At 44.1% G+C, this 9,646-nt stretch overlaps 1 protein-coding gene across 1 annotated transcript; it reads right to left on the bottom strand.

Moving 5' to 3' along the window:
• Window positions 1-3,618: 3,618 nt before the first annotated feature.
• LOC119319487 lies at window positions 3,619-5,069 on the bottom strand. The gene is made up of 3 exons (XM_037593959.1): window positions 4,683-5,069; window positions 4,355-4,589; window positions 3,619-4,062 (listed from the first exon to the last, which is right to left on the bottom strand). The coding sequence occupies exons 1-3, from the start codon at window positions 4,944-4,946 to the stop codon at window positions 4,043-4,045; spliced, it is 519 nt and encodes a 172-aa protein (XP_037449856.1). The 5' UTR covers window positions 4,947-5,069; the 3' UTR covers window positions 3,619-4,042.
• Window positions 5,070-9,646: the final 4,577 nt, after the last annotated feature.

The raw sequence follows: 9,646 nt of genomic DNA, 5'->3' as shown, positions 1-9,646 counted from the left end.
TGCCGAAGACAATTTGCGCGCCGGACTCGTCGTCATTGAAGCCTGGTTCAGGGGCTACTGGGGGAGTCCTGGATTAGGGGATGTTCGGGTAGCCGGACTATACCTTCAGCCGGACTCCTGGACTATGAAGATACAAGATTGAAGACTTCATCCCGTGTCCAGATGGGACTTTCCTTGGCGTGGAAGGCAAGCTTGGCGATGCGGATATTCAAGATCTCCTACCATTGTAACCAACTCTATGTAACCCTAACCCTATCCGGTGTCTATATAAACCGGAGGGTTGTAGTCCGTAGGCAATCAACTCCATATACAGCAATCATACCATAGGCTAGCTTCTAGGGTTTAGCCTCCTTGATCTCGTGGTAGATCTACTCTTGTACTACCCATATCATCAATAATAATCAAGCAGGACGTAGGGTTTTACCTCCATCAAAAAGGCCCGAACCTGGGTAAAACATCGTGTTCCCTGCCTCCTGTTACCATCCGGCCTAAACGGACAGTTCGGGACCCCCTACCCGAGATCCGCCGGTTTTGACACCAACACTCATCCATCCTCTCTAGTCATAGGGTTGACACCGCCACCGCTCAGCTTGACCATGGTCGCCGCCCTTGCGTCTTGTTTTGTTTCCTGCAATGATGTGCTGGTGGCGGTGAGCGGCTGGGTTGCGTGACTACTATGCATCTTGCCGCTTTGTGCTAGCTTCCTCTGGCTTCCACACCACCTTTCCTTTCACCTCGTCCCTTAAACGTGCTCCGGCCTTGAATTGAGCCACTCCTCTGATCACACCCCTTGGCATACTGATCCATTTTTTGCTTTCCGTTGTTGAATTTTTTGGCTGCTAGTACACAGATAGAATAGCGATTCTACCCCTTACGACTATATCGACAGATAACCATATGTGAGTTTAGAGGTCAAGTGGGTTATTTGCCGGATGGTGATATAATCTAAATAAAAATATGTATTTGTGAATTTAGCTTTAAATTTATCTAAATATCACATGTTTATTTAGTCTTTCCTAATATCTGAACAAACACTACATCATCTTGTTATATTTTTTATAATAATATTTTGATACATGAAATTCATGTTATAGATGCCACAAAATGATTTGCCATTTACTTGTTCATATAAATGTTATATGTTCAATTTAGTTTTGGCTAACATATGAACAAACAACATATATTCTCCGTCATCTTAGTCTATCGTTTATTCAAACATGCAATAATTAACTTGATATACATAATTGATGAAATAAAAAAGAGACCATCGGTTCAAAAACCCATGAGATTTCAGTTAAGCAAGTTGGAACAAAACAAAAAAAATGTATCTTTACAATTGGATGTAATTTCATCTCAAACTAGTGTTATTTTCCTGATTTTTGTGGGAACATTTTGTTGACCTATAAACTGTAAGAGAGGCTCCTACGGTTCTATATTAGTAGATAATATTTATAGTTTACATAAGATTGGAACCTCCAGATAGCAAACCAACATAGGAAAGAAAAATCAAACCAGTCTTAGTTCTTTCCTTTCGAGCACATAGAGAGTGTGAAATCCCTTTGAAAATTTGGTTATTGCGATCCTTCTTGATATTCCAAGCAATGATTAGTAAATAGTTCAAAGAGGAGACATCTAGGATAATTTGTTCCAACCTACTGAATATTACCAATCCGTGTGTTATTTTGAGGCCATGTGATGTTGAACCTTGTCTGTCACGCCACAATAAAACTACAACGGAAATTAATTAAATGCACAATTTTTCATCAGGCGCAAAGCACAAAACAAATGTTGTTACCAATGTTCATTTGTCTCCTAAGCACATTTCTTGTATTCAGTCGGCGGGAGATAATTAGCCATGCAAACACTTTAAGTTCTATTTGAAGCTTAGATTTTTGTATCCACTTATATGGTGTTGGAGGAGGGATAATTTCTGAAGCTGAACACGTAATACTTTTTGAAACATATTTTTTTACCACTCATAACAACCTGGGTGCTATGTCGATTGGATGACAATGAATATAGCGAGAGATACATACAACTTGAATTTTTTTATGGTTGGTGGTTGTTGATTTTCTTAGTTGTATTTATTTAGTGATATTGTTCTGCAAGAGAAAGCAATGTACTCAAGATTGTTATGGCTAAAAATATATAAATTTAAGTAAGGTTGAGTAATACATTTGAACTATTTTGGAAAATTAAAATGCAATCTATTTGATATAACTAAAAAAATATGTATGTCTCTTTAAAATATATAATGAACGTTAAACTGTAAATTTACAAAATTTACAAATCGATCCCACGTAAGTGAAATGCTAGATCCACCACGTTTAGAGATTATCAAATACCAAATGGGGAAAATGAGCTAAGGACTCCAGGAGCCTAATGAGCCGAGGAACTTAAATAACAATATTAATGGAGGGTGTGATCAAGCTGTATAAGAAACTCCAATATTCTCCGACAGGTAATCACCAATATTACTTATGAATGTGTCCACTATACCGTGTCTGCGCAGTGGTTTGCTTTTTTGCTTAGTTTGCTATGACATCTCAGTTAGTGTAGTAATGAAAAGCTTCTGAGAATATGTCGACTATGAAGCATAGTCAAACAAGACATAAGCATCCTTGTTGACAAGGCATAAACAAGTTAATGCATGATATTTGCATCACATGTCCGGTTTTACTTGCATTACGCTATTATGTTCAACCATTCTCGGAGATAAGAAATAATTGTCGGTGGAACAATAGTAAATAAAAATAGAGCGTGGAAATTCACTTTTTTGGGTTTGAGACCAACGTTTTCCAAAATCTAGTTGCTTCGCTACTCATCTCTCTTTCTCCTTAATCCACTCCCACATCTGCAGACGTCTCCACTTCCACCCTACCACCCCTCAACCACCTCGATCTCCCCAGTCTACCATCGTCCACTGCGTCCCAACTTCTTGCCCATCTAGCTCTGCCCCCTTGGCTCACTCATATCGCTGGCCCTGAAAGCCTCTTCCTCCGAGCAGACACCGGCCTAAAACCCTCATGTCGCCACAGAAGTTGTATCCTCCGAGTGCGCAATGACATGAACCCTTGCACGCCACCATAGAGTCCGATCACGTGCCGACACCAACCTGTTGGGCTCGTGCAAAAGAATTATACGATTCGCTCTGCCTTTTGGTGTTGCATTAACAAAATGAGGAGGTTGGGAAAATGTGTCATGGTGACTTGTAATAACATGGTTCATCTTAGTTTCAAATGTATGTTTGTGAAATGGTTATTCTTCTCATAATCTCAACTTCTGCTTTGATCTCAGATTGCATGAATTGACTTCATTGATGCTTCGGTGATCTACGAACACTGCCGTTGCCCAATCATTGCACGACAAAATATATGGTGATTTTCTTTGAACATGGTACACCAACATTTGGAAGTCATATCATGTTTGTTCAGACAATTTGACCCAAGACTGAAGTTGTGTACCAAAAGAATCCCGAGAAATTTAAAGGCGAGTTCTATCAAAAGTACCTTGAGCCTTACTATTTTGTTCTCATCTTTAGAGTGATGCGATACAAGTATGCTTGCATTACTACAAAATCTGTTTACAGTAACACCACAAAGTTCCTTTGTAGGTCAAGCTACATGGAACCTCTTATCTTGAGCCCTCCAACATTGCTTGGAGATCCGTACTCTCCAACCAACTTACAACAAGAAGGTTTTTCTTTTTTGTTTCTCTCAACACACGAGTAATTAAGTTACGCAAAGATGATTTCTTCTTCTAAAAATACAATACCTGTCATAGCTCTTTGAGCCGTCAAATACCAAATGCACAATAATTCGAAAGAAGAAGAAGTAAAATCAGCCTTTACAATAGACATATAAGCCGGTCCATTCTTTGTTTGATCTGCAGGATCACTATTATATATTAGTCCAGAAACTTGTGTAATCATGCCAGGACGATTTTGCAAGACTTGGGCCGGGCCTACAACGAATCCACGCCACTCGGTACGTTAATTTGCTCGTCGGAGAGATCACCGCGTCCTCGTCGTCGTCTCCCCCGTCTAGAGCTCCAGCACGACGACTGCAAATTCATCAAAAAGTAGAAAAAAAATCAACACCGCTCACACAGTACAAGGCTGCTCCAACTCACACACAGGCAGAGGCGGAGACAAGGCTAGGGCAGATGGGGCTATAGCCCTAGGCCCAGTGACAATACTCTTGGTAAATGCTTCTTACAAAATAACGAAAATCACTAATGTGCATCACTCAAGCTAGCTTAGCCCTAGGCGCAGCCCCATGCTAGCTCCGCCCCTGCACACAGGTTAGAGTTTTGAAGATGAAACGAGCAATGCAGCTGAGCTGAGCGAGCTTACAGTCGGAATCCGTGGTGATCCAGTGAGCCTCATGCTCCATCGCCATGATTTCTTCGAAGCATATCTTGTTGGCGGCGGCGAACGGCGGCGGAGGGGAGCGCGGGAATGTGGCGTCCCGGCTGCTCAGGCTGTTCCTGCTGGCGCTGGACACCGACGACGCGGAGCTCATGCCGTCGAGGCCGCCTCCGTGGACGACCGAACGCCGGCGATCTCTACTCTTGAAGGTCACCACCCTCTGGAAACCGATCAAGAAAGCACGGACATAAGTATAACAATGGTCAACGAGGAAGATTCATTTCAGGCCGCTCCTTCCCGATTAATTACGTACCTTCCATTTCTTGGCGGTGGCCACGGTGGAGGAGCGCAGCTTGGACTGAGTCGCTGCCGCCGACGACGACTGCACGACGGCGCGCCGGAGCAGCTCCCTCATCCTGGCCACGATCGCCTTCCTGCGCTCGGCTATGGCCCTCGCCGCCGCGGCCTTCCTCGTCGTCGTCTCCGGCGCCACACCCTCCGTTGACGACCCCGTCTCGGACTCCGACTCCGACCCTTCGTCGATGATTGGCAGCACCCTGGACGCACACTGATCCATGTCGACCGAGAGGCCGGCCGGATCGATCGAAGCTAAAAAAGCAGACTGGCAACGAAACACAAGTCCGACCGACCACGAGGATCTAGGCTAGCCTCGCGCGCTACAAGCAGAGGGGATCGAACAAAACAGTCGGCCGCCGGCCTGGAATAGTTTACACCTGCTCGCCACATGCATCGATGCATGCATATATAAGCCGGCCTGGAGAATCGCCACATGCATGTTCTGGCTGGCCTAGCTAAGCTAAGCTAGTGATCAGTAGGAATCTAAAGTTGGTGCACGTATCTAGTATACTTAATCTTCACTTGCATACATTTACTGACATGAACACTGGAGAGCTGGTGATGGTCTGAGGGATCGAGTGATCAGCACCCGAACACGTCAGTTCAGTACGGCGAGCTGTCTAATACGTCTACCCTTTTGTAGATCTGCACTTGTCTGCTTGCTCTGGTGTCTGGTGAATGGAAACAATCAATTGCCACGCGGTGGATTCGGTCGACCGGTTCATTTGAGTTTATTGATGGTCACAAGGGGGGGTGGACACGTCGCTGGGTGAGAAGATTAAGAGCTACTAGCTTCTCATGGTGTGCAAGTTAGAATCTATGCTATGCTAGCTAGGCAGCTAGCCAGCTTCGTTGGCCATGTGATGCATGGATGGATGCTGACTGGTGCCAATGTTTGCAAGCAAGGTGTCTTATTTAGGCTTCAAGCCCATAGTTTGTTGGGAGAATTTAGAGGATAACTTTGCTGGGATATAGCATCTATTTTTATTTTCTTTGGAATGCACTCGCCGATGACCGTGCGTCCGGTAGACTTAGGAGGCGACCACATTGTCCTTGTGTACGCATGAGCATACATGAGTAAATATTTACAAGAAAAAGGAAAGAACCCCAGCGCCCTCATATGAGAAGTGCGCCGTAAATGGCACCTACCTCGCGGAGCCAAATTGACTAATGTGCACCCGTTTTTGACAAGTTTCGTGACCAGCAGATCATATTTCTGAAGTTCTGTGACTTCCGGTGACATTTGATGTGCTCCACATGATTCTCTCGACCAATCGTGGGTCCTCCTTTCCCGTTCCCATTCTTCTCATCCCGCCGTTCGCCCCGCCCCACAGGTGCAGCTCCTTTCACCACTAGTGTCGACGATTAATTCATCACCGATATCATGATCTGGATGTAGTCAAGGAAAATTGTAGAGGAGGGGTGGTGCCCGAAGGCATCTCGTCAGCAATAAAAGTAACACGATGCTTTTATATATCAAGGTTCGGGGTCCTCGGATAGATAATAGTCCTACTCCCTACCTACCTATCTATTACATGCTACTCCCTTCATTTCAAAATAGATGACCCAACTTTATACTAACTTTGTACACGGAGGGAGTAGGTTACTGCTGTTGTTGGGGTTCACCCACGATCGATTACATCAAAACAACGAACACACATATACAATAAAAAACTTTTCCCAAAGGCTCGTCTCGCGCCTTTGTTTTCTTTATTTTCTTCGTCTCATGGTATTACTAAACACACGCCCAAGGCCGTGCTTACATACACATTCTAGCACACACATAGACATACTCGGATTGGACATCTCAACATATTTTTACCCAAACTCTAAACAACACGTATAAATGGCCAAGTGTACTAATCCTAGCCGGACTACTATAACTCATGCCATGCAAACCACACTACCTAATTAGCTTAACACAAATCAAATCTAACTCAATTAGACTCAACCACTTACTCGAGATTATTCATAACAATCTCTCCCTAAGCTTTACATGATATCCCCTTATGCTTCTCGAATCTTGCCTCCTTGAAGAATCGCAATTTTTCGACTTATCCGCTTGCTCCACGGCAAGGCAAATTGTTAGTTAGTTTGCAACAATCTCTTCTGAATTTTGACTTGCCGAATTTATGGACCAATTCAAATATGACAGGTATGTGCTCCCGCATGACTGTATACGTCGGTGGGGCTTTGTCTGACCTTTATAGAGATAGACGAAGTCCAATAGTTTGGTAAGTATCTATAGGTATTGATATAATTAGGTGACTCTACAATAATTGGAGGCATAGCTCCCAAAATTCTTGAGTCTCCGAAATAATGCCCACATTCTTATCTCTTATGAGTGTTTGCTCAGGCGCATTCGGCGCGGGATTTGAAAGTTCCTAGACACTTGAACCATGGATATGGTGAATTCCCATCTCATTCCGACCCCCGCGTCGCCCCAGCTCGAGCGACTCTGGTGGTGCCGCAACCCTAGCCGATGGGGGTGTCACCTCCTTCCTCCCCTCCCTCTGCCGATGGCGATGGCGGGCGTCTCCCTCTCTCTTGCGGTTTAGGGGTGGTGCGGGGCCCCTCGATGTGAGGAGGCGTGGCCGTTCTGGTCTTGGCGACGTGGCGGTCGGCCCTGCTTCAGGCAGTGGCCTGTTATGCGGCGGCGGGCCATCTGACCTCAAATCGGTGGTAGCCGTGTGGAGGGCCTGGTGGATGAGTCGGCTGCATGTGTGGTCTAGCCTCCAGTCAGATTTGATCTGGCCAATGCAGCCTGTTCGCTGCGTGGCAGAGGAGATTGGTGGTCGTCCCGTGCACACAATGCTATATGGAGGTTCGTCGAGCGGATCCGGGTGAAAACCTTGCTCTTGGCTAGTTGCCAAGGCCGGTGATGGAGGCACTCTTCTGTGTCGTCTCCTTCTTGAAGGTCTCGCCATGGAGAAGCTCCTGGCCTCTATCAACTACCTCCGGAGGAAACCCTAGATCGGTCGATCGGATGATGTCAGCGCTCTTGTGTCCTTCCCTCCTTGGGGGCGTGATTCTTGGAGGTGTGCATTGGCTCGAGGGACTAGTGGACGGTTTCAACGGTGGAACGACGTTTCATGTGACGCATCGAAGACGTGGAGTCTCAGCGACAAATGATGGACGCACATAGGGAGGTAGCGTTGTCTTGCGTCGTGGTGTCGTCGATGGTAGGCTTGGTAAGGTTGATGCGTCGATATCTGCTCGAAAGATGGATCGGTGGAAGACGATGGCGGCGGCCTCTGCAGCGTGTGCATGTGGTGCCTGCTAAGAGTGCGCTAGACCGGTGTGTGCCCTAGCACTAGTGCAAAACCGGGCTATAGCACCGGTTTGTAAGGCCCTTTAGTGCCGGTTCGGTAACCGGCACTAAAGTGTGGGGAATAAAGGTCCCCCCCCCCTTTAGTACCGGTTACGCACGAACCGGCGCTAAAGGGCAACCACGTGGCACGAGCCAGCTCCGGGGGCGCGTAGGACATTAGTATCGGTTGGTAACACCAACCGGTACTAAATGTTTGGCTGTGTTTTGGTTTTATTTTTTATTTTTACTTTAATTTTGCGTTTTCAATTTAATTTAGTGATTGTTTTACATTATAATGAGTTGTTAAATCATTAGGTGAAAGTACCGCAGATTAGTTTGACTGGATGCATGTGGATCCTAGCTAAGTCATCAAGTATATGCCATATCCATATTATATATAGTTGATCACCTAATTAAGTGATCGAGGTAATATGGATATGGCATATACTTGATCACTTAGCTAGAATCCATCCAGTTGAAACTAATCTGCGGTTTCTTTCATAAATGATATAATAACTCATCATCATCATCGTCATATTAATATAAAAACTCTTGCATCATATATATCATCACCAACAACAGTTTTCATAGCTAGCTAAAAATCATCATATAATAGTCGTCTCATTACCTCTACTTAATCATCATATAGTCATTACCGCTATCTAATCACCACCAATACTAGCTTAAAAACAAACATTCATTTGTACTAGAAGCAAAGATATCATCGAGTTCAACATGGTAATGATATTATAAGCGTTCATAACACCACAAAAGCAAATCACTCTTTGAGATTAAGTTCAGGACGAAGAACACGGACATGAGAGGACAAGTACTAAGAGCATGAACTAGCTAATCACTCCTGTCGCTCTCTCTCTCTCTCTCAGGTAAAATAGCATAGAACATGTATAGCTTTCCTGATTCATCATATTGGAGCATGCAAATGAACCTGTCTCCTAATCGTGGGTTGCGCTTCTGATTGCTGCCTCCCTAGTACTTCTCTGTGATCGTTCACAATTTTGCTCCAGTCTTTTACTATTAAGCATTCCTCGCTATTAGCAGGGGCGGATCCAGAACAAAAGTATCCCGGTGTCCACGTGCATATCATATATATAAGGATGGACACCAAGCAATAATATATATATATAATACCACACCTGATAACACAAATTATATAGCAAAGAGATTTCTTACCAAAATAAATAATCTGCTTCACTTCCACTTGAATATGGTGGAGCTGGAGCTATATCATCTTGTGCCAAAGTCTTCGTTTTTTGAAGAAACTTTTCCATAATTTCTCCTGTGATTAATTATTATTGTGTTAGCAAAAATGTCCGAGTTACATTATTTGTGTTAGCGTATGCAAGAATAGAAACAGTAAACAAAACGTATTGATTGAATGATATGATTAGGGAGTTAAACAATAAACAAAACGTATTGATTGAATGATATGAATCACAGGGAATTGTTCCCAACTGTGATAGCTTTAAATTTTATGACCATAGCCATATAATTAGAAAAACAGAAATTGAAAAATTTTGAAATTTGTACACACAGTTGAGACTTCAGATTTGAGAGAGATCGGCAATTACCAAGTGCTGAGTTGAGAGTTG

Source organism: Triticum dicoccoides, chromosome 6A, assembly GCF_002162155.2.
Source record: "Triticum dicoccoides isolate Atlit2015 ecotype Zavitan chromosome 6A, WEW_v2.0, whole genome shotgun sequence".
In the NCBI taxonomy this organism is placed as follows: Eukaryota; Viridiplantae; Streptophyta; class Magnoliopsida; order Poales; family Poaceae; genus Triticum; species Triticum dicoccoides.
Note: the sequence above shows the minus strand (reverse complement) of the source record. Positions and strands in the feature narration are given on the sequence as shown.

Excerpts from the sequence above, each read along its gene's own strand:
- LOC119319487 (XM_037593959.1), bottom strand. The coding sequence starts at position 4,946 with ATGGATCAGTGTGCGTCCAGGGTGCTGCCAATCATCGACGAAGGGTCG. Across the intron at positions 4,590-4,682 it reads CCACCGCCAAGAAATGGAAG|AGGGTGGTGACCTTCAAGAG; the intron begins GTACGTAATTAA and ends ATCGGTTTCCAG. Across the intron at positions 4,063-4,354 it reads GATCACCACGGATTCCGACT|TCGTCGTGCTGGAGCTCTAG; the intron begins GTAAGCTCGCTC and ends ATGAATTTGCAG.